Below are 25,506 nucleotides of genomic sequence, written 5' to 3' on the forward strand. Positions count from 1 at the left end.
GGGGTGGACCAACGGCTCAGGTGGCCCTGATATTAAGTGAATGCTTGTCATTCTGCTAGTCCATAAGCAGGGGGCAAGGGATGAGAGATGTTTCTTTTTTCTTTGTCTTTTTTTAAATTAAAAAATACCATTAAAGCCTGATGTAAAAACTAGTAAGTGTTACATGATACTAAGGTAGGTGGTCTCCTTTGAAGTTGAAAATGCTCTTGGATAAGCTGAAGAAGGGGCAATAAAACTGAAATGGCCAGAGGGCACTTAAACAAATCATCCATTTGTTCTTGAAAGCAACCAAAAAAGATATAGGAAAGGGTAGTTAAGAAACACACAGAAAAATCCTGCCTAAAACAGTGCTGCTGAAAATTGCCTATGTCAATGTGTTCTTCACTAAAAGCTGTCTTCTGCTGACGCTTCTTTTTCTCCCTACGGGTGTGCCTTTTATATATGATGATCAATTTTCCACAAGGATTGCCGTAATGTTTCCTTAGAGCTTAGGTTTTTACATTTTAATTCATTCCATGGCTGTTCTTAATTGCTCTTTTCACAATTCAGGGTCATTGTTTTCTAGCAGACAGAACATACTCAAATCCCAACCCTCTTCTTTTTCTCAACTTGTTTTTGTCTGTCTCGGCTTGAGGAGAACCCCTGAAGAAGGAGGCGATCTCTACCATTCAAGTGGAGCCTGTGATCTGGTCCATTCTATACTTTGATTTACCTTTAACTTCCTACGATTTGCATTTTGGGTTCCCAGAAATCACTCCCCTCCCCCAGCCCCTCAATATTACTCTTTCCAACAACTTCCTCTCTTCCTGAAATCCCTCTGAGATCCCACTTATCCTTCAAAAAGTCCAACATAAACTTCATATTCCTCATCTTCTGAGACAGATAAGCACACTGCAATTTGACAGAAATTTATGGTAGGATTAAAACAGCAGGACATTATTATTACTGTTGTTGCTGTTATTTTTATACTTGTCTTGTCTACCCGTTTGTATAGTACCTTTCTTGAGCATAGAGACCATATCTTTAGCTACTTTTGTAATCTCAGGTAGAGCTTGGCACAGTAGAATTGAACAAGTATAAATTTTAAAAGTGTATTGATTAAGTTGTGACCTGCCAAGAGCTATAGTGGTTTTCATTTAGAGGCTCGTGGAAAATATGAGTGTGGAGACAATCCTGCAAGGCATCTGAACAATAATCCCTAGGATCTAGACAGTGACTTGCCCTTGAATCTGTGAACACAGAGCGGGTGGCTTCCTTTGGCCAAGGGGAGGCTTCGAGATGGGGTGCGAGGGGCCGGTGGTTACAGAGCGGCTATAGCCCAGGACTGCAAAAAACCAATGTCTTCCAGCTCTAAGTTTCTAGCATTTCTTACATTTTTGTTTCACACAGGAGTAGCCCAGAGTAAACTAATGAAGCCTGCAAAATCCCCCTTTCTGCTGTCTTTTGAAGCCCAGTTCCAGAGGATGTCTCTAGCCAGTAACCCTTGCTCTGCAAACAAAGCCCAGCGGGTAATCGTTGCACCCGAGTGTGATTTGGCTTTATGTGTGACTCCTGGCAGTTTAAATGGTCAAAGAAACAACAGCAAAAATTGATGTCTGGTGAGAAGTTTTCTATCTTGTGACATTTGAGTGGTGACCTCCATGGCTTAAGGAGGGCAGCCTCCATTTTCACTTTCGTTTCCCAGTGTGGATTTGTACAGTATTGCCTTAGCAGTTCTATTTCAAAGTTTCCCCCTTAGCTATCAAGCCTCATTTCTGTTCCAATCCTATTATTATTTGCAGTTTAATCAAGATTAAGGGAATTGTGGCCAGAGGTGGGAAGGTACTTGCTGCTTGTAAGCTGAAATTTGATGTGGCTAAAATCCAAACTCTAATAGCTGGGGATTCATGGTAGAGGAGTGAGTGGGTTGGGATCTTGGACCCTCTTCACTGGTTCAACAATTTTTCAAGTGTATTCTTTGACATGCTAGTTGTTTGATGGAAAGATGTTAGAGAAAGGAAGGCTGTGAGACACATGGCTCTTTTTCTGTGTTTTTATCTGCACTTACTGAGGTGCAGATCCCTGGTGTAAGAACATCTTTGCATAGCATTCTTCCTTTCTGGGACTGATCCTCTTGTTATGACATGGGTACCAAATAGAACGATACTCGTCACGCTTGTGTGGGAGCCGGGTCCTCTAGGCCCCAGCTTCATGGGTGTTGAGACCTTATTTTCTCGATCGTGAAGAAGTGGTGGTGCTGGGGAGGGTAGGGGGAACAGAACCCAGGAGAGGGCTGGGGCAGCGTGGCTGGCTGAGGGCACTTGGGGAGTGTGGAGTCATAGCTATTTATACCCATTCTGGAAGTAGTTCAGTATTTCAGCAACAGGACTGTTGTGCTAGTTTGACGGGCTGGTAGTGGCTCTGCACCTGTACGTGCACTTTGCTGGTGAGGAAACAAGGCGGGATCTGAAGTTAGGAAGCTGGAGTTTGACTCCTAGCTCTGCCAACCATGGGTCAAGGAATCTGGGCCGATCCCTTGATCGTTGAGACTCAGCTTTCCCATCAGTACAATGGAAAAAATAGTAACTACTCTATCAAGTTAGTAGGAAGGGAGCAGACGTGCAGTAAGATGACCTATGTGCGAACACTTTGTTAAACTGCAGCTCTACTGGCTAAGTTTTCCTATTATTTTGATGTCCTACTGTCGTGATTGAATTCTGTTGTTTAGTGAAAACTTCAAGTATGGAAGTGTTTAGGGTTGTTTAGTCAAACACCAAATATTGTATTTCTGTGCTTTTTGAGTTGTTGGATCTGCTTTTGGTCTATTTTTCTTGTTCCCCTCTCATGTTAGGGTGTGGGCTTAGAAGCTACATAACTGAAGTTTATTTGAACTGCGTACTAGATAAGGATAAATGGGGTCTGCGTGAGGGCCTGAGGGATTCTTTTCCATGTAAAGCAAATCAAATTTAGTGCATAACCTTTTGTTATGTTCAGCGCATCTCAGTTAGGGCCGTTTCCGACGTTCTTTGCTAACTTCTTGGTTCCTGTCTGTCCTGCCTATGTGGATGATGGAATTCTAGATGTGGAATGATGTATGTGTGCAATTACTTAGAAGTATATATTATCAGTTTGAAAAGATCATATTTTTAGTGAAGGCAGTATAGAATATACATCACTCACTGACTCACTCAGGCATTTATTAAATGATGTGTATAGACCACTTTCCCAGACAAAGTAAAAGAAGTAGGATACCTGGCTGTCTTCCTAGGACTTTGCGCACCATTTTAATCCAATTTAAGAATACAGACTGACTCTCAGGAAGAGGTGATATAATTATTTCAAAGGATTCAGAGAGTTGGGGAACTGGGAGGCAACAGGACCCTTCCAGAGGAAAATTGGAACAATAAATTTCTTTTTCACCAAGAATTTGAAAAAGGTATACATCTCTTTAATTGGAGTATGGTATGTGCCTTAGCAAGAGCTTCAGGTACCTAACACCAAACGTAAAAAGGATGTTGCATCGTGTCCTTTTGTAAATCACTATGTGGGACCAGGTGGATTTTGTTGGTGTGTTCAGTGTCTCTGGACGATGTTCCTTCCCGCTCTCACAATGTCCATTTGGCTAGGCCAGAACTGTTGCGAGAGTGGTGCACTACCAGTAGTGATCGGAAGATGGCAGCATTGGGCGACCTATCTCATTTTCTTAAGCACGCTCCCTGCTAGCTCATCCCGTGGCTGTGTTCCACAGCCATGTTTGGATCTCAGATCGTCACTCAGACCTTCTTCTGCTTCATGACTATGTGTATGTAAATGACTCTGCTTTTCTTCTAGGGAAGAGGTCCGATATATAATTCCTGTTTTGGTTTTCAGTTAATGATTATATGTAATTATAGTCGAATAAAATATTTATAAATAATTACTTATAATTAGTGGTATGTAGAACTTGGAATTCATGAACATCAGCTTTGCTGAAAGGTACCCTTCAATTTGGCAGGTGTTAATCTTAGTATTATTGTTTGTTTCTGTTTAAAAGACATTAGTGACCAAGACTCTGCAATCCTCTACAGGAATTCTTATAGGGCTCAGGTTTTTTATTTTTTGTGGGGTTTTTTTTTTTTTTGATAATAGGTAGGATATTTATTTGGTAAATCTCTTGGGAATATATTACAGATCCACATATGGCAAGTGCTCTGAGGAAAACAAATTATATTTTCTTAAAATTTCAAGAAGCAGTTAGCTACCCTTGAATTTTGAAGGGTCTCCAGGGGTCATCCAGTCCAACTCTAAGTAGGCTTTGCACTTAAAAACCAGGCAGAAAACACGTGCAATTGCCCCCTCCTCCCCACTAGTGATCGTGCCCGGGGTCTTCTGCATTTTGAGGTCTATACCTTATGCATTTTGAGGCATTAGAAGCAGAAAGAGAAAAATTATCCTGAGCAAGTCCATAATTCAAATTTTGCCAACACGTGAGCTTCAGGTACATTTTATCATCCCTCTTTATCTGTTAGCCACACATGGAGCCGCAAATGGAAAGCTATCTCAAGGTGAAAGGTCTAATCCTCTGGTGAGAGGAGGCTGTAGAAGCAGCATCTAGGCTCATTCCTTGGTCGAGGACAGCAGGAAACCAGAGGGAAAGGCAGCTAGGGAATGAGCAGATGGAACTGTGTAAGGTCAGAGTTTCTGGAAGGATTCCCAGATGAGGGATGGGGCCAGAGAGCATTCTAAGCAACGGGAAGGAAGACACCCAGTGGCTCTTCCCTCTGAGGTTACCCTGATTCTAGAAGCACAAGGATCGAAGACACACTGATAGATTTACCTTGGAATTTTTAGCCGAGTTGATGCAGACCTTTTAATTCCTGCCTCACACTAGGACGGGATGCCAGATCTAGGGGAAGCCCGTGAGAATGGTGCACCAGGTTTTCTCAGGGACTCTCTCAGCCTGCTTTGATTTGGATCATAACCATGACCGTGCATTATGTGCGCGTTGATACAACGTAAGCAAAATTAAAAATGCACACAATAGGCTAACCTAAGTGCTCCTGTAGCTGGCTCCATATGTGTACTATTCTGGAGGCTTTCGAACACGAGAGCACATTTTTTCACAAACTCTTCTGTATTCAATGTTAAGACTCCAAGGATTTCACATCCTGTGCTATAAATGCAGTACAAATTAGAGAAATCAGCCGAAGACACACTAAGAAGATGTCGTGAGATTCTGGTTTTCCTGATTTAGCCTTTCATTTCCCCATTTTTTTGGTGGTAAGGAAAAAATCATGCATCTATTAATCTTTTACCTGGAAACTTTAAAATGTGACAGATGTTGAGCTCATAAAACACTGAGCTCTAGATCTCTTAAATATCACCATCTAGACCCGTCCTGGGTAAATCACTTCATCCCCTTAAACTTGAGTTTTCCTTTTGGTAAAGTAAGAGGCTGAACTTCCAGGCTTCCTGTTCTATGACTGTATGATCACTTCTCCACCATGCCCAGGACTGTGCAAAATTTTTTGGAGGACAGACTTGAGGGCTGTATTTTAACATTTCTTTCTTTTTTGTAATTGAAGTGTATTTGACTTACAATATTATGTTAGTTTCATGTGTACAACGTAATGATTCATTGTTTCTATACGTTACAAAATAATCACCATGATAAGTCTAGTTACCATCTGTCACCATACAAAGTTATTACAATATTATTGACTGTATTCCCTATGCTGTACATTTCATCCTCTGTATTTTAACTTTTCAACACATCTTCACATCTCTTATTTTGGTTCTTCTCATGAGGCCTCTGTGATACTGAGTTCTCCCAACCCCCTGCTATCCCTGGCCCAAGTCATCCTCTAAGTCGCTCATCACCCTTGTCTTGACTGCCACTACCTTCCAACTGGTCTCTCTGCTTCCACCCTTGCCCCCTATAATCTATTCTTTACCGAGCACCAGCGTGATCTTTTGGAAATGAAATCAGAACACATGTCTCTCCAGCCTAAAACCTTCCAATAGCTTCCCAGACACCCTTGGAAATACACATCTATCCGTGCCTCAGGGCCTTTGCATTTGCTGTTTCCTTTGCTGGGAACACTCTTTCTCCTAGGTCTTTGTACAACTGGCTTGTTCATTTTCTAAAAGAAAGGGCCATTTTCAAGTAGGTTGCAGCTTAAAGGTAACTCCTGCAGAGAGGCTTTCCCTGATCCCTCCATCTAAAACAGCCGTATCCTCTGCTTGCTCTCTGACACTTACATGATATTATTATTTATATAGCAGATTTGTATAGCAGATTTCGCCTGACATTCATCCTGTATGTTGATTTTTGTTGTTGTTACTTGTCTCATCCCAGGAGCATACCTGCTTCATGGGTTGGGGAACTTTGTTCCCTTGTTCTCTGCTAGAGCGGAGTCTGGCATATGATAGGTTTGTAGGAGTGTCTGTAGAATAAGTAGATGAATGAATAGACGTCATAGGCAGGAAAACTACAAGAGTAGTTGGGCCCAGAGAGGTTGTGGTCACAGAGCTAATTAGAAGCAGGGGTAAGACTAGGACTCAGGCCTCCTTGTGTGTGTCTTTCCTCCATGTCCTGCTGTCACACAAAAAGCCTAATCTAGAAATACTTCATTCACTGTTTATTTGTTCACCGGATATTTATTGAGCTCTTATTATGGTTCTGGCACTAGTCTGTGTCAGTTGTTCTCAGCCAGAAGTGATGTTTCCCCTCTGGGGACATTTTTCAATGTCTGGTCGCTGCAGATGGGGTCGGGGGGTGCTACTGGCATCTAGGGGACAGAGCCAGGGACGCTGCTAGACATCCTCCAGTGTACAGGATAGCCCCCTGCAGCAAAGAGTTATCCAGCCCAGCGTGTCAACACTGCTGAGATTGGGGAACTCTGTTCTAGATGAACAGACCGTGATACTGCTCTCATGGAGTTGATGGTTTTGTGGGGGGAGACAGATGACAAACAGTATATTTCATACATAAAGACCATGTCAAAAAAGTGATGGGACAGAAAAGAAAGACAAGTCAGAACAGAGTAAGAGGGGGTGCCGGCGGGTGCTGTGGGTGGTGACAGGGTAGGAAGGGCTGTAATTTTCGCCTCTTTGGGAGATGAATCGAGAAAGGAAATTTTGCCTCTGGAGGCTCAGCTCCATGACCTGGAATGACGAGGCCTTCGGGTCCAGCCCAGGGCTACAGAGCATTGACCACTCAACGTCAGAGATCATCCACACATAATAAAAACATAAAACCCTCCAGAACCAAGGGATATCTTGACCTCCAGATAAGAATAGAGCAAATAGCCATGGGCTAGAAATAATCAGTATTTTCTGCTCCTTTTCAGGGATGTTTTCATTCTCTTTCTCAACCCCTTCATTGCTCCATCATCACTAATGCAGGACAGTGTTAATTTGATGAAATTTTTTATTGCTCATTGTCAGCTTCTCACTTTCCTCTCCGAGCACAAACAGTGTAATTTCAGCCCCTCTCAAGAGCATTGTGAGTTTTTTGGTTGTACGGAGATTTCTGTCTGTCTAGGTTGATTTCCTAGGAACTCAACAGAAGCAAGTGTAGATTTTAATATCTTGGGGAAGCTGTAGTAGTTGATGATGGTAAAACTCGGCCCAATGAAATCATTCTTACTATATGTATTTAATGTATATGCATATAAGTATGTATACATGTAAGTGCATACATAGGTATCCATTTAAGATTTCGCTAAGAAAATGGTAATTTGGTAGGTATATACTTGTTTTCTTGCTGTTTCCTGGTTTCTTCACCACAATTCTTTACCAAGCATTGGTGCATAGCAGGTACTCAACAAATGTTTGTTGAATGAATAAACAAACTGCAAAAATCAGTTTAGGATTACTGAATTCCAAGTTATTTTTCCACATTTACACGGTGCTACTGAACCACAACTTATTAAATATAGTAGCATATTCTTCTGGCATTATCACCGTGACATATTCATTCTTTCTAAATCTGTGTTTTTTTAAATTTTAGAGTCATTGCAAGGACTATGATTTGACTCATAGGGTTTCTGAATCCAGGAAGCATAAGACTCTTAGTAGTTAATACTTTTTCCATTTACCTTTAAACTAGGGAGGGATTATTAGGCAATAAATGTCAATAAATCTTCTTGACTTAAATGCGTTTTAATGGACAGTGCTGAAGAAATTATGCAGAGTGCACCATTTTATTTTGGGTGCCATTTTATTTTACAGAAGAACGTATTACCCATTTCACTGGCTGTGCGTCCACTTCTTTTGCAGTGCTATTTCTTCACTATTGAGTTTGGCCTTTGCAAGCAAGAAGGGCAGCTGCGGGCATACGGGGCTGGACTGCTTTCCTCCATTGGAGAATTAAAGGTATGAAGCTGTAAAGGCAAATATCCTTCCCGAGCAAACTGGTTCAAGGTCATGGAAGATATTGATTTGTCTGTCTGAGTCTCTCTACTCGCAGATACCGCATGAATATTTAGCGCAGGGGATTTGGTACCTCACATGTGGGTGCTGACCTAACTCTTTGCACCTCTGAAAATGGGCCATGCCTTTCTGGGTTTGTGGTGTGACTCAAATGGATGAGCAGCCATGTGCACGGACCAACAGGAGTGACAAGTGTATGCTCAGATGTTGGGTAACAAACGACTGGCCTAAATGTAGTGCTGAAAACTGGGCACTGAGCTAGCAGTGATCCTACTGATTGAAATTCCCTTGTAAGGGTGACCTGGCCTCTCTCATTTCTGTCATCACCATGGCTCCCATGGATTCCCCAGCATCTGCTTCCCAAAGGAGAATTAGAGGTTATTTTAGCTTCTTCAGAATTAATGTAAAGTAAAACATTTATGGGCATATACAATAAAAAAAAATAACACTGAAATAAATATGTGGTCCAAGAGGTATCTAATATGTGTAGTGATGCCTAAGGGATGCTATTTTTTTTTTTTTTTTTGCCTTAACATACAGTTAAAAAATCATTTATTCAGAAATGTTGGAGTCTGGGGCATTCTGATCATTTAAATATTCTGGTTACTTAAGAATTGCTATCTGTATACCACTGGGGGATAGCAAGTTTTGATGAATTTAGAATGCATTGTGATATCTAATCTGGAAACGGTACTGAAAATAATTTAATCTTTCTTTGATTATTCAGACTAAGGTCAGGATTATGGACGATCCTAGGGTTTTTATTTTGAGTATTTATTATCCTTGCATAATGTGACTGGGATATATATGATGACTGGCACTTTTTAGATGTTCGTACTTTTGAAAGATGCAATTTAACTGTAGTTTCATTGAGTCCATTCACTTTATGACTTCATTCATTCATTCATTCCACAAATATTTGGTTGAGCATCTACTATGCACCATGTACTATGCCAGGCACTGAGGATACAAGGACAAATAATGATGATGAAGAATAAGAATATGAAGAAGATAACAACTGCCTCAAAAGACACTTAAATAGACTTTAGTATTTTAGGGGCTTTAAACATATTAACCCACTTAATTCTCATAACCACCCAATGGGATAAGTAACACCATTATCACAGATGAGAAAACTGAGGTATAAAGACATTAAGGAGCTTGTTCAAGGTCACACAGCTAATAAGTGTTGGAGGTGGTCCCAAGTCCAGGCAGTCTAGGCTCCAGGATCCAAGCCCTTGACCATTAGGCCCTATTGCCTGGGATCCCTGTTATCAAGGAGGTTACATTCTAGTGCAGGAGATACATGACCAAGATAATACAGACAGTGTGACAGATGTGCCTGGCACATTTTAGCCCATGCCTGGGGAGGCTTCCTGATGAGGGTCCTGCTGCCCACGCTGATGCTGGAGGAGTGGGAAGGATGAATAAGGGACGGATGAGATGCTGGATCAGTCAGCACGTAGCAGTGTGTGTGCTCTACTCAAAGCCTGGCCCATTAAGGGAGCTGCCTGAGGCCCTGTCTGGCTGGAATAGATGATAATATTTAATGTAACAAAAGCCTGATGTAATGTGTTAAAATTTTTTTTTCTTTTCTTTTTTTTTTTTTTTTTACTAAATTCTCAACAACAAAAAAATCCATTTGGGGTTAATCTCAAAGCCCACAGCAATAGCATGACGTCATATGTCTGTAAGACCCGTGTCTTCCATAGATTGTTTCCTGATTTCCCTGAAAAAAGAATTAGTCAGAAAATTATGTAGCTCTTGAGCTACATCTATTTACATTCTCTTCAGAGGGCTTATAAATGATACCAGGAACAAAAGAAACAAGTCTCTCTTATTGCCCCAACTTTCAGCAGGGTCCTCTGGTCTGGTTAATGAGGCGTGTGTAGGCAGCACTGGGGTGAATCTGTTGTTTTTGTTCCTATTGGTATGGACCGAATTGTCTGGAAATGGAAATCAGCCAGAAACATGTGAAGGGCATTGTCTGCCGTGAATCTTCTTGTTCTGGTCCACCACCTCTGGTCATTAGCATTCTTCCATTCCCAAATTTCAACACTCTATGATTGCTACTTTAGACCATTTTTACAACTCAGAAATTCCTTCTATATGAAATGTCTTCTGACTGTTCACAGAGAATATGTAACATGAGACCTTTCCTTAGAGTCTTAGCTTTACCCTCACCCCATCCCTGCCCCGCTCGGTGTCAGCGTCCAGAGCCTTCCCCCAGCGCTTGTGAATACATCTGTCCAACTTTTATTTGGAAGAACAAATGATAGTTCTGAGCCCAGGTGGGGATAACTTTATTATTATTATTATTTTTTGCGGTACGCGGGCCTCTCACTGTTGTGGCCTCTCCCATTGCGGAGCACAGGCTCCGGACACGCAGGCTCAGCGGCCATGGATTACGGGCGCAGCCGCTCTGCAGCATGTGGGATCTTCCCGGACCGGGGCACGAACCCATGTCCCCTGCATCGGTTGGCGGACTCTCAACCACTGCACCACCAGGGAAGCCCGGGGGATAACTTTATTAATAGCATTATAATAATTCCTGTGCAAACCCACTTACAGTTTTGAACGCAGTTACCTTTTGTGGTAAAATGTGTTTTTGCTGTTCCAATTACAGGCCATATGTAGGTCTCGGGTAAGTTGTTGGAGGTTCTGGTGTAGTCCTTATACTTTTTACATAACTATGCACAGTTCATCTTCTTTCCTTGAACTGAACACATTTTAAAATGTGTGCTTTAAGAGGCTGAGTTTCCAGAGTGTAAATGTTGCACGTCAGAGCTGGCCAAGCACTTCCAAGTACTGTATCTATAGTTTGAAGGATAGCTTTCATTTTTCCCTCTTATTTTTTGACAGTGCTTATTTTTTATCTTTGAAGAGAGAAAAAAATAAATATGGAAATGCTTATAAAATCTAACATAAATCTGGTAACTATAAAGACAATTTTTAAAAAAATCTCAACAATGATTGCTCTCTCTCGTTCTAATTATTTTTTCGGTGATGTACTTTTATGAATTCCAAAAATGTATTTGGGAAGGGCCTTTCCATACCTTCATCACTGTGGGGAGCAGTTAATAATGAGCTAGATCATCTAGAAAACTGACTTTAAAAAAAGGTTGAGAATAGAATAATTGCTTGCTGTTCACCCACAGTCTAGTATGTGTCTTTCCTTTAATGTTCTTTTTCTATCTCAGAGTCGACCTAACTATGTAAGTCTCTCATTAAAAAATTTTTATTCACTCATTCATTCATTTATTTTATTCAACAAACTCAAAATTGAAAGTTCAGATTTCAAGAAACTTGAAAGGGTTTCTCTAGAAGGGAGGTCTAAGAAAGTGATGAATATGGGTCTTTGCTGAATCCAGTTCCCTTGGAGAAGCAACAGTGAGGAGATCTTGTTCACACGAGGTGGTAAGCAACTGATTACTAATCGATGAGTTGGCTGAGTCTAATCTCAAAAGTCAATCCATCTCAAAGCAAAAGGCAATCTCTCCTTCTTTTTCATGGGTGAGGGTAAAGTCTAGTTCTTTGTTTCCTTAAGGGCAGAGATTAGATTGTTTTGGTAAATGGCCTTAGCACCTACCCCATAGGAGTTGCTGGAATATTACATACAAACACACGTGTTCTGCTTTTCAGGTTTTGAGAAAGCTGGTGGTTTTTAAAATTTTAATTATTATTATGTTTTGGCTTTAGTTTTAGGATGTCCTTGTATGGTGAATTTATTGTACTGCTTTTATAGAGCTATTCATCAGCCTTCACAGAACAGCCTTATATTTATTACAGTCATTTGCATTTACAACCACTTGCAGCAACTCTGTGAGGCGGTGAGAATTACTGCCAGGCTGTAGAGAAGAGGCCCAAGGCCCCCGTGGGTTCCCTGAGGTCATCCAGTATGTCAGCGGGTGGCTGGAGTTGGGACTCTGAGAGCGTCTGAGCTCTCACACCTTTCCTGCGTTCCAGTGGCTCACAGCTCCCTTCCTCTTGCCTCTTCCTTTCCTGCAGTAGCACTGTTAGTAATAACAGAGCAAATGCCGGACACTGGGAGCTGGAGAAGGGTCTTTGGCTTTTACACAGGGATTTCTTGAAGAGGGAGTTTGTTCCCTCCCTCCTGCAGCTTATTCAAACTGCTGAAACTTTCAACATCACTGATGAAAAGAAGTGTGATGCCATCATCACCCAGTTTGGCAATAGGGATGTTGCTACCACATTGTGCTCGGTTAGCAGGAAGAACATTCGAGGAAGGTTCAAAAATTTCATAGACACACATACGTACATACATATACAAATGTATATATTTGTTGTTCTGACGTGGGAAAGGATGATTGTAGTGTGAGTGTATGCAAATTTTTATTCAGAATCGAGGGCCCAAACTATCTAGACTTCACACTTGAGTTTTTTCCTAACTTTAACCAGTCCTAATATAGAGGGTGAGGATCACAGGTTTACATCTAGAAGAGGTGCGATAATAACTCTGTGTCATTGCAAAGGCAGGTGGCTGGAAGGAAGGAAGATTTTTGAGCTGATGAACTCAGGACAGGCACTGTTGCGGTCTAGGACCTGGCAGCCTCATAGCTAGGGCCATGCTTCTTTTCTCGATGGGTTCCAGAGGAGCTGTACCAATGGTGGAAGGTGTGGCTGGTTGCATATGTACACCAAGCATCATCTGGAGACCGAAGTAGCAAGGATAACATAATTTACTGAACACTTCCCATGTGCCAGGCTCTTTGCATGTGTTGCCTCCTTTAATTCTCACCATATTCCTGGATTATAGATAACTGTAAGTATTTCCGTTTTCCAGATTAACACAGGAATAGGCTGACAGAGGTGAAATAATTTGCCCCAGATCATGTAGAAGCTAATTGGGTTCTGGGAAATTTTTGATGTTGAAAGAGACTTTTTATTTAAAAGACTGGAACTGGCAAATAAGTCTTAATTTTTGCGCTAAAGCCAATTAATTGGTAACGGCCATCTCTGTTGGGAAGGGTGGGAAGGCCATGCCCAGGCCCAGTGGGAAAGGCTGCTGTGGTGAATTTACGCTGGTTGGGGTGGAGGGAGGGGATGGTGGTGTGAGAGCTGTGTATTTGCAGGCCCTGTTAAAATCGTATTGCAAGAAGAGCTTTAGAATTCATGTAGATATATAACCTTTTCAGTTTATCAAAGAGGAAACTGCATCTTAACCTGCGGAATTTTCACTCATTTGATAAACCTGTGGGACAGCTATGTTTAGAACTTAGGTCTCCTGGCTCCAAGTCCTGGGTTGTTGTCTTTGGCCCTATGGGTAAATGCAAAACAGTCCTTTTAGAGAGCATGTAGACGAGAGGTGATTCTCAAGTATTCCTGCACTTTAAAAATGGCTTGAGAGTAAAAGACTGTCAGCCAGATTCTCTCAGCATTATAAAGCCTCTCTCTGCAGGAAGTTGGATTAATTCTTGCAGACTTCAGGATATCAGACTGTTAACACTTTGGAAAGGATTCACCGTGGAGCTCTCTGGGGACATCAGACAGTTTGGCTCTATGTTTACAGAGAAGCTACTCTGGACACGGAGGAGAGGGCATGATAGCTGCTCCCCAAAACCAAGGTCGCTTAGAGAGAGACATGGATAGGAGCTGAGAAGAAAACTCAGTAGGACTTTGCTCCACTGGACAGTGGAATCAATAAAGACATGAATGCTATTTTATGGCCCTTGAGCTATGCTTCAGTGTTCAGAAACAGGGGCCCTCATGGGCTGCATGCATGTTCCTGGCATTCGTCACACAAGAGAGCTCCCCATCAGTAAATGAGACCACTCGTAGGTGTGGTCACCACCTCATTTGTTGGCCTCACTCCGTGGCGGCTCCCCCAGCTCTGGGCTCTCTCCAGGCTCATCCTTGGGTGCCATTATCATTTCCATATTTGTAACAGCCAAGGGAGAGAACTGGTCGCATGCTCCATGGATGGAGAGGTCCCCAGCACGTAACCAGGTATGGGACGCAGCAGGAGCTTGAGGGTAGACTGCATTGTTGAGAGCTTAGAACAGTGAGCTTCCCGTTTTCCTTTTGATTAGTACATTAGGCAAGTGTGAGATATATTACCTGATGGTCTTTGCTTCAAATCATATGCTGTGAGTCCACTGACTTTTCTTGAAGTCTGGGGCAGAGCACCCTGCCCTCTGGGCTTTTTCTTGATCCACTCTCATCCCATTTACCTGTTAAAAAGATGAAATGAGCTCATTTGAGTATCCAGTAGAATCATAACATGATACATTTTTCTGAAACTACACTGATTTCGGTCTCTGTTATTACATACACATCTTCTGGAGGCATCCTCTACACAGGGTGACTGCTGAGGGTGCTAATGTCCTACCACAGCATTCCAGACCTAAGCAGACAAGTTTCACCTTCTTCCTGTGCTTGTCCTTGACCTAGTGAAAAGCCTGGCTCAGCAGGAAAGCCCTGAGGGAGCCATGGCTTAAATGTTCGTATAGTCTATATTGCTCGCACTCTGCCATGCCCCTGAATGCGGGGGTGAGAACATGGAAACATCTAGGACTCTGGGTCAGTCACTGTCCTCCTTTTCATATGTACTGATGGATAAATGGACAATTAGAGCAACATACTAAATAAAACGCACCCAGAGTGTATGGCTGCGAAGAAAGGAACTTCTAGCTCTGAAGCCAATAGGGGGCCTATTCTTTGCAGAGGAGCAACAGCTCTCATCAAAGCACATTTTGTTTCTTGAAACTGTGAAATTGTTTTAAAAATGTGGACAGAATTATTTGTCATGTGGAACCCCAAATCCCTTGATGTTCACTGCACTGCATTGAACCTAGCACAAATGCATTTGCTGGTGTAGTGACCTTCCGCTTACAGTGAAGTTGTTCTGTGGGCCAAAAACTATGAGTCCACTCCAAGGGGCCCTCTGCATTCCCTGATTCACATATGCATTGATCTGGACAACAGAACTTTGTGGGAAAGCAAATCAAACACAGGGTAGGACCATGTGCCCTTTCTCTTGCCCGTCAGTCCTTGGGTTCACCATTACATTTTCAAACTTAGGGAACTATGTAGCCTTCTTCATGGAAGGCTGTAAATCATTCCATGCATTTTGAAATTGTTGGGGGAATGTACCAAGAATACTGAACAGGAAAGGTTTTTCAGCGTTTCTCCAGGAAATCTTAGCAGTTAGAGATTGAAAAGTACTTTGGGTGGAATCCAGAGACTGGAGTAGAGTGTCTTCAGAAATCACCCAGCCCAAACCTCTCACTTACACTTGAGGAAACGGAGGCCTAGAGAGGTGAAATCATTTGCCAAGGTTATCCAGTTAATAGCAACGCCAGGACTGGAGCCCGAGTTTTCTAATTCTCAGTTCAAGGCTGTTTCTGCTACCCATTTCTCTCTTTGCCTCTCTCTCCCAACTAATTTACCCTTTAAATTAAGAAAGAGAGAATCTAGAGGGGTATTTCTCAAAATATAGTTCACAACCATCTGTGTGTGAATCACTTTGGATGCCTTTAAAATGCAGATTTCTGGGATTTATCCAGACCTACCAAATAATATTGAGGCCTGGGTATCTGCATTTTCTTTCTTTCTTTTCTTTTTTCTTTTCTTTTTTTTTTTTTTTTTTTTTTTGCTGCATTGGGTCTTCATTACTGTGCACAGGCTTTCTCTAGTTGTGGTGAACAGGGGCTACTCTTTGTTGTGGTGCTTGGGCTTCTCATTGCGGTGGCTTCTCTTGTTGTGGAGCACGGGCTCTAGGCGTGCAGGCTTCAGTAGTTGTGGCTCGCGGGCTCAGTAGTTGTGGCTCACGGGCTCTAGAGCGCAGGCTCAGTAGTTATGGCTCACGGGATTAGTTGCTCCACGGCATCTTCCCGGACCAGGGCTTGAACCCACGTCCCCTGCATTGGCAGGCAGATTCTTAACCACTGAGCCACGAGGGAAGTCCTATATCTGCATTTTCTACAAGCTCCTCAGTGATTCTTAGGCATATTCTGTGTGAGAACCGTCAATCCAGGGGCTATAAATAGGCAGGTGGCACCTGGCAGGAAATGAGCGCTAACTTTTAGCATCCCTGAATTTATCTTGAGAATAAAATCATTCATTGTTCCTTGCTCTTCTTAGTGCCAGTCATGTAGTGAGCTGAACGGGGCTAATGATGGTTCAAAGAGTAATTACATTGGCTTTCCTGTTTCCCTAATGCCTGCTGTGGGCATAACTATAACTACTAATACTAGCTCTTTTTTTTCCCCACCTGGCAATATTTATTTGCTGTATATTTCTCTGCTGTGCTTGGGGGAAGGTAAACGAATGCTTCGCACATATCCTTGAATATACAGGCCTACTCCAGCCTCTGTTGGTACACAGTACCTGGCCTCAAAATGTCTCGCAGTGAGTCCACAAATAGTTCAGTCAGAGTCCGCATCACCTCTCCATGCAGGTAATTATTACTTTTGCCATTTAAGGGAAATTTCAGTACATTGCTTATAGCAATAAATTTAGGACCATATTTGTGCTCTCCTGCTTCTATCCATAGCATAGATCTAAAATTCCATTTCTATGGGGTTACAGCTCTGAACTGTCCTTCAGTATGAATTTTGTTGATAATAAATAAAATAATACCATGTCTCATTTTTTTCCCTCAGCAACTAACAGACTTACAAACAAACAAACAAAAAACCCCTTAACACTCAATTTCCCCTGCATGTGGGAGAGTTCCATATTTCATGGTAGATGAGTAGCTGAATAGTTCTGTAAAATGATTGAGCTGTGCTGTAGGAATGCGACATGGTGGCACTTTGGAAAGTCTCATCCTGGAGTTTAACGGGTTTTGCGGTATGTTTTGCAGCATGCTCTTTCTGACAAGGCATGTGTGAAAGCCTTTGACCCAAAGACAACTTGCTTACAGGAATGCCTTATCACCACCTTCCAGGAAGCCTACTTTGTTTCAGAAAGTTTTGAAGAAGCCAAAGAAAAGATGAGGTAAATTTATTTTTCTTCCATCTAGAGAAAATAACTTTTAATTTTTCTGGCTCTGTTCTTTCCTTCTGTCTCTTGAACCAGTGAGGATTGATCTCTTTGCTGTTTATTTTGCAGGGACTTTGCAAAGTCAATTACCCGTCCCTTCTCAGTCTACTTCAATCCCTACACACAGAGTATTGAAATTCTGAAAGACACCAGGAGCATTGAAAACGTAGTGCAGGACCTCCGCAGCGATTTGAACACCGTGTGTGATGCCTTGAACAAAATGAACCAATATCTGGGAATTTGATGTCTGGGACCTGTGTCATTGCCAGCCTGATCTTTTGGGGGCTTAGCAGCAATTCAGTCCATGTCATATAACACCAATAGCTTTCTGTGTCTTGGCTTGGCTAGTAAGCATGTAATTCTGTATATTTCTACCTACTTGCAACTTACTGTGATAATGTATGAAACACCATAAAGAACCCGATGACAGATAACCACTCATTGTATGAAAGATCGTAATACATTTAAATGTCTTAAATAGATTTGACATTCCAGCTTAGTGTCCTTAACCAAGCTGCAGCTATTGAAAATTGGTAACAAATAGCCCTCTTATGATTCTAGCTCGTGACCTTTCCTTTCTCAGACCTGAGCCTTTCCTCTGTGTTCATTAGATAACATGAAAATAGCAGTGAAACTGTTTCTATTTTCTCTAGTATCAGTGTTTTCACAGCACTATTTGAGATAAACCCAGAATTGTATGAAACTTCCCATCACATTAACAAAAGATTCAGTGTTCTGTTTCAAAAATTGAAAGTAGCGAGCACACTAGTTGGAATGGTTTTTAGGTTGATTATTTATACAATGTAAGAAAAGAGAAATTTCCACAAATAGAAAATATATGTTGCATTGACCTTGTAGAAACTGAGTTGTGACATGCTTCCCAAAGTATTTTGGAAGAAAACACTTCGAGAAAGGACATTAGGAAAGACTAAACAATGGGGAAAAATCTTGGGACTATGAATTTTATGCTGGAATAAAGAGATTATCATTCTCAGCTGGTTAACCCATTTCTCCTGGAGAATAATTATATCATAGAGCTTTGATTTCAATGACATAGAAATTGAGTCTCAGAGAGCTTAAGTGATCTGCTTAAAGTAGCACAGTTAGTGGTGCACCAACATTTACAGCCCATCACATCTCACTTTTGGATTGCTAAGACATTCAACTTGGTGTATGTATGTATTTATGATGTGTAGTCATAGAAGGGAAACTAATGCTTGTCAAAACTAATGTTTATCACTAAATAGGACTTGGTTTGTGATCAAGGGTTGACAGCAGTACAGAAATTTCCTCTCACACCCCCCAACCAAGCTAGGTCTCTGAGAGTCTGTCCACTTGGCTAAAGTTTGGGCAAATTTGGGTAAACAATAGTGATATACCACAAATTTCAGTCATCTTTGCTATAAGAGGTATAATCAGGTGATTAAGTGAACAAATAAAAAATTGCTGAATGAGCGAATGAATTTTAGCTTCTGATTCCCTTAACAAATGCAATCACTGTTCCTCTAATTCTGCTTTAGTAGCACAGAATACTGGGTGGAGGAAAGAGGGGACACGAAAAAGTAGAGAAGAATAAGATGATGAAATGACTTTTAAGTTAGCAATTCTAAAATATTTACTTGAGCAATTTCTAAGGATGTTCTTTAAATAGGAAACTACATGTGATTTCAAACTAATTTATACAGTTGTATGGCCCGTTGTGAGTCAGAAATTTTTGGACTAAATGTATTCAGGAAGAATATGAGAAAGAGTTAAAATATATATCAGGGCTTCCCTGGTGGCGCAGTGGTTGACAGTCCGCCTGCCGATGCAGGGGACGCGGGTTCGTGCCCCGGTCTGGGAAGATCCCACATGCCGCGGAGCAGCAGGGCCCGTGAGCCGTGGCCGCTGAGCCTGCGCGTCCGGAGCCTGTGCTCCGCAACAGGAGAGGCCACAACAGTGAGAGGCCCGCGTACCGCAAAAAAAAAAAAAAAAAAAAAAAAAAATATATATATATATATACACATATATGTATGTATATATATATATATATATATATATATCAGAGAGAGGTGAAATTACAATGAAAAATCAGAGGCTTGACTATCGGCTATCTTAATGATTGAGGCTCTTTCATTTCTGAAAGATTCTCAGAACAATGGACTTTTTGAGAAGGCATCTGGTGCATAGAATGTGAGAGTCATGCAGTTTAAATGCTACGTTACGTGAATGAGACAGTGCCTTGAAGAATTATCAGTGGTAGAGAAATGATGAGCAAGCTGAACCCAAATAAAAGGATCTAGAATGATCAAGTCGTTGTCAAGTCCAATCATTTAATAAATCCATAAATACATAGTTTCTTACATCTTGCTTTGCTAGATCTAGATAACCCTGAGTAATTAGCTATTTATAAATATTAACCTAGAAAAATAGCCCAGAAAAATGAATCCAGAAATTTCCAATGAAAAATAACAAGAGACTAAGAACAATAATTTAGAAATTTCCAGAACTAGTTGCTGAATTTTCTCAAAGGAGAAAATGGGCTGAGAAACTCTTAATGTCTGCTTTTTCTGTTGTTCCCAGAATTTAGTGTTGCTTTAGATAACATTTTGTCTTTTGTGACAACATGGACGGACTTGGAGGGCTTTATGCTAAGTGAAATAAGCCAGATGGAGAAAGACAAATACTATATGATATCACTTATATGTGGAATAAAAAAATACATCAGACTAGTAAATACAACAAAAAAGAAGCAGACTCACATAGAGAACAAACTAGTGATTACCAGTGGAGAGAGGGAAGAGGGGGACGGGCAAGATAGGGGTAGGGGATTAAGAAGTACAAACAGGTATAAAATAAGCTACAGGATACAGGGACAACATGGGGAATATAGCCAATGTTTTATAATACCTATAAATGGAGTATAACCTTTAAAAGTTATGAATAACTATACTGTACACCTGTAACATATAATATTACAGCCACTATAATTCAATAAAAAAGGAAAAAACCCATATGTAGCCATCAAGCTTCCCCCTTCTAACCCCAGTGAAAGAGGAGCTTCTTAGTTAAAAGTACTGAAGGAGAACTATATTTAATTGTAGACAAATTTCCTCAACAAAAAATAACATTTGAGCTATCTTCTGATTGACTATAGAGGCATCTTTAGTGTTCTTACATGTGCAAAATCTATGTTGTTTCAAAAATAGAAGCGCTGCAAAGTAAATAGGCTTTCCCGCAGAGCTTATATAGGTATCATACAAGGAGGAGGAATTATTTGATTCTTCTTAGATTTGTTCTCCATTTGGAATAGCATGGTTTTTGCCATATGAAACAATAGAATCATGGTTTTCATTTGTTGTGAGCATTTAACACGCAAATGCCATTACAACTAATAGTGGGAAAAGTCCTATAAAATTTAACAGCCATCATAGGAAAAGTGTTGGCAGAAAAAGTCCCCAAATGGAAGTAGTACAACAAAATAATCACAGCCAGCTTCTTGTCATATCTGATATCTGCTCAGTGTAACCATTTGTCTCAGTTATGCCTCCTGACTTAAAGCTAAATTAAATAGATCCAAGGGCAATTATAAATTTAAAGACACTTGCTCACTGTCATCTCGCTGTGAATCGCTACTTTATTTTGGCTTTGCTGCTGTCTTCTGTAATCTGCTAATCAGAAGTCAACCCAAGGTTCTTAGCAAGACCAGGTTTCTTATGTATCACACCTTGCAAAAAACAGCCGGAATCTGATTCGTCCAGTGTTTTTCTTAAAGCATCCTTGTCCGTTATGAGTTGGGGTCAGGCAACCAGTATATTCTTGGATGATCAGTTTGTTTGGCATAGTGGATTGTTCATAAATTGCATGTTTTAAGAGTAGGGAACTCTGACCCAGAGTGGTTAAAAACATTTTTTTTTTTTTTTACATTAGTGTTAAGGGTTGTGAAACTTGGGTGTCTGACTTAGTCTCAGTTATTTACTGTGTAATTTAGAAATGATGCTTTATGGGGATGATATATCTGTGCTTGTCTTGCTTGCATAGTAAACGGGGCTGAGCCTGACGAATGTAATGTATTGCAACATTTACCAACATGAAAAGTTCTCAAATGAAAAACAGTATGCTTTAACATAAAAGCAAATAGAAAGTTTCATTTTCAAATGGAGTCATGGCTCACATCATTTTCTTCATTTGAGGAGGAAAACATTAACACAAGATGTAGTTGTCCTCCAATTCATTTGATCTAATTTTCAACTTCTAAAGAATCGAGTGCTGATGCGTACTTTCATGAACCTTGTCTTACTTATAATGAAAAAGAAAGCAGCCCAGAGCTTTCCAGTGTGTCTTGAGTTCTTTTTTTTTTTCTTCTTCAATTTCCAAAGACATTCTCTTATTTGGGGAAATGATTGTTAATGCAGATTGACTATTTCTGGGAAGAGGCAAGGGGATTAATAGTAACATATTCCTTCTTCTCATATTAGATTTGCATGTGTTCAAAATAAAACAGTTCTGAAACATTGAATGGTGAGTCTTTATAATGTGACTTGAGGTCTCAAAACATTCATTCAATGGCTTAGACCATATCAGGGACTGTACCAGGCACTGTTCTAAAAACTGAGGATATAGTGGTGAATAAGGCAGAGGAAGTTTATGCCCACTTTGAACTTACATTCTAGTAGACAGATACCAGCAAAAAAAAAAAAAAAAAAACATTATTTGAGATTGTGGCAATTTTATGAAGAAAATAGTTGGGGTGATGTGATAAAGAGCAGTGGAGAGGGAAGAGATTAAGGTGGGCAGGGAAAACCTTTCTGAGCAGATAGCCTTTGACTAAGAACCATGGGATGAGCAGAAGCCAGGCATGAAGAGAGCCATGGAAAGAGTGTTTCTGGAAGAGGGGACAGCAAGATCAAAGTCTCTAAGGCAGAAGATTGATGTGTTCGAGGAAGACAGATTGATTGCTAGTGGGCTGGAGAGGAAGGCTAAGATGGCAGCATGGGAGGCAAGGATGAGATAATACAGGGTTCCAGAGGGGGTCAGGTGGACCCTAAATGCAGTGGAGTCACTGGAGGGCTGTAAACAAGATCTGATTTACATTTTCAAAGGTTACTCAGGCTGCTGTGTGGAAACGAATTGTAGGGGGATTGGAGAGTGCTGTAAAACCAATTAGGAGACCATTGCAATATTGAGACTCTATAAAGTCAATATCTTACTGGATCATGATGGACATCACTAAAAATAGTTGTAATTAAATAAGTTACAAAGTTAAGTAGGTGGCTCAGCACTGTCAGATGAAACACCAGGGAAAACTGGAATAACCAGTACCTGTGTTGATTATCATTGGGCTGGAGAAGCAGACATCCAATGATATCCTGTGTCTTTTGCAAATACGTAAAGCTTCCTTTGACAAAACAACATCATGTGAAACGTTTCCTGGACAGCTTTTAAGGATAAAAAGCCAGACTGGAAAGCAAATGCAATTTTTTTTTTTTCTAGAGACGCACAGATATTCACTGCATAAGCAAAAATGAAATAGAGAATGGGACATTATTGGTGAACATTGGTAGTGCTGACAAGGTGATTCAGGACAACAAAACTCCCTCACCTTCAGGCAAACTGAATAGTTGTGTTCACTGACTCTCTGGCCATTTCTATAGGAATAGGTCATATAAATGTAAGTGAATTCGTTAAGTCTATTTCCACTCTTCTCGCTGCTGTCATCTCCCCAAAGGTATATTTGAGAGATATACCACCAGCAAGGTTCACTTGCTGTGATTTCTTCCTCTCTCTAAGAAGGATGGGTCTGGTGCAGCAGCTGGAAGTCTATTTCCTTCTTTGGGAGGATCGTGGTGAGCCTGCTGTTCAACCCAAGGGCACCTGTGGTTATGGTGCCTGCAAACAGCATTCTCATAATCCAGTCTGGATACAGTTTTTATAATTGAACAACAAAAACATCTGACAGATGTGGGCAGGGTAATTTGAAAGCCAGTGGCACAAAGAAATCAAGTTCATTTTCTGTCAAAATCAAATCTTTAAAAACACTGCAAAGCTAACCCTCATTTTATAGGTTGAGAAAGCTAATATTAATTCTAAGAAGTTGGTAGGACTTTCCTGGTGTCTCCTTCACTCCTTCCCGATCCTTTGCAGTCTCCTTACTTTTTAGCTTGTTAATTTTCATGGAACCCACAAGATGCTGATTCAGTGGGTCTAATATTTCCAAAGGTTTGCAAATCACTGGACACATCTGATGTACAGCTCGCTCGATTTTAGTGAACAGCTAACTCCACAGACGTTAATGAGGCCAATTATTGGCAAGTGAATTTGAAGTGAAGAGCACATGAGGTTTGCAACTATAGTTACTTGTTTATCGGGATTGATTGAGGCAAACTTCCTTTTGATCATTACATCTGATTGATCACTGCACGTGGCATTATGAAAGAATGAGGTTCCCAAATCAGATAACTTGGAAGAAAACTCTCTGCCTTGCCAGGGTAGAACATGTCCCCCTATCCATTTCAGTGTGAAAGCCCAGCCATTAAGTTGGAATAGATCCTAATTAGCCGCCTTACAAATCTCCAAAACTTTTTGGTCTTTCCTGTTGAGCAGAACTTAAAAGAAGCCTAAATTCCTCCCTTGCCCACGTATAGTCAGTATCAAAGAAAATAACTTGCAGGGTTATACTTACTGCTGAAAACAAGTGCAGACATAGCAATCCTGATTTGAAGTGGCATTGGAAAGTATAATTTGATTCACCCAGCCAAATGATTACTGCAAGCACAGATCATCAGCACAGCCCACTCCAGCACATTTGAATTGGTGATCAGCTGACAGCTAATTGCCAGACTGAGTCTGCCTCTTGAGCTTCTGCCTGGGAACAGAGGGAAAAAATCACCACGACTCCTACCTAGCCTGGATGGAGGTATTTTTCGCATGTTGGAAATATGCCTTGGAGGGTGGTTGTCCCTCTGCTTATACTACCAGCTGTTGTTTGCCCAGCATCCGTACCCTTTTTTGTCCAATAACTGCACCCTCTTTTTTCTTTTGTGAACACTCTCCTACTTTTAATCCATACCTGGGATGAGGCTGACTCCCCCTCCCAGTTCCAAGGGTTGGGCTTCTGACCAAGGCTTCGATGAGATACAGATATATTCCCCTGCCCTAAATGATTGGTGCCGGGCTGGGTCATGCTCTGAGGTGGGCCAATGAAGGTCAACCCCTGGACTTTTCTGGAACCATTGAGAAAGAGGTGTGCTTTCTTCTGTGGTTGGAAAGTGTAGCACGTGAGTCTGGAACTTCTGGGGGGCCTCTGGGTGGGGAATGCAGGACCAAGAGTAAGAGATGGGCCAGAGTCTTAATGTCATTGTCAAACTCGTGGATTTAGCTGTGCTGAAGCAACATGTATCTTTGGACTTTCCAGGTCTGGGAGCTAATAAGTGGCCCCTCCTCCCTTGCTGTCATTTTCCTTTACTGTCCCTGGCACCAAAAAAGTGCTAATACCCAGGACAAAACACAAGAGGAGAGGCAGGAGATTTTACGTTTGCTTTTTTTCACATTTTTCCTCTTGGTTTTAGAAATCACAGCTTCCTAAAGAAGTACTATTTATGTCCTTTTGGCTTAGCCCAAGCCATAGAAATTTGGGATGCCTCATCTCTTTATCCTCCTCTAATTCTGGTAATGGTAGGACTTCTTCCAGTGAGATGTAGCCAGCAGAACTGCTCAGTAGAAGGTGCTAATTGGGTTCTAGGTGACCATCTGAAATTCAATCTCTAAGCCACTGATTTCGTCCGTGGGAAAAGGATATCAAAGCAAATTAAACTTAAGATAACTGGATAAAACTTTCTCTGTTCCAGCTTTTAACTGTAACTAGCATTAGGAGGATCTGATTTTCATTAGAATTGGGCACTTTTAAACATAAATTCTCAGAGTATAGCAAAGAGAACATGGGCTTTGAAATCAGGTAAACAGAGGTACGAATTCTCATTTTTCTGCTTACAAAGCTGGGTGATTTTTACAGAGTTACTGACATTTTCTGAGTTTTAGTTTTGTTTTCTGTAAAATGGGAATGAAAATACTTCATTTACATAATTATCATGAAAATTAAACATTATACATGCCTAATCATAAAAATTA

The 25,506-nt window shown here is 41.0% G+C and overlaps 1 protein-coding gene across 1 annotated transcript in view; it reads left to right on the forward strand.

Annotated features, from left to right (window-relative positions):
* Window positions 1-19,352, forward strand: part of TPH2 (tryptophan hydroxylase 2) — a 105,782-nt gene extending 86,430 nt beyond the window's left edge. The window contains exons 10-12 of the mRNA XM_060025258.1: window positions 8,242-8,337; window positions 17,222-17,355; window positions 17,470-19,352. Coding sequence (XP_059881241.1) covers window positions 8,242-8,337; window positions 17,222-17,355; window positions 17,470-17,644 — 405 coding nt within the window. The 3' untranslated portion in view covers window positions 17,645-19,352. The remainder of the gene's footprint in view (window positions 1-8,241; window positions 8,338-17,221; window positions 17,356-17,469) is intronic.
* The last annotated feature ends 6,154 nt before the right edge of the window (window positions 19,353-25,506 follow it).

Source organism: Delphinus delphis, chromosome 11 (genome assembly GCF_949987515.2).
Source record: "Delphinus delphis chromosome 11, mDelDel1.2, whole genome shotgun sequence".
In the NCBI taxonomy this organism is placed as follows: domain Eukaryota; kingdom Metazoa; phylum Chordata; class Mammalia; order Artiodactyla; family Delphinidae; genus Delphinus; species Delphinus delphis.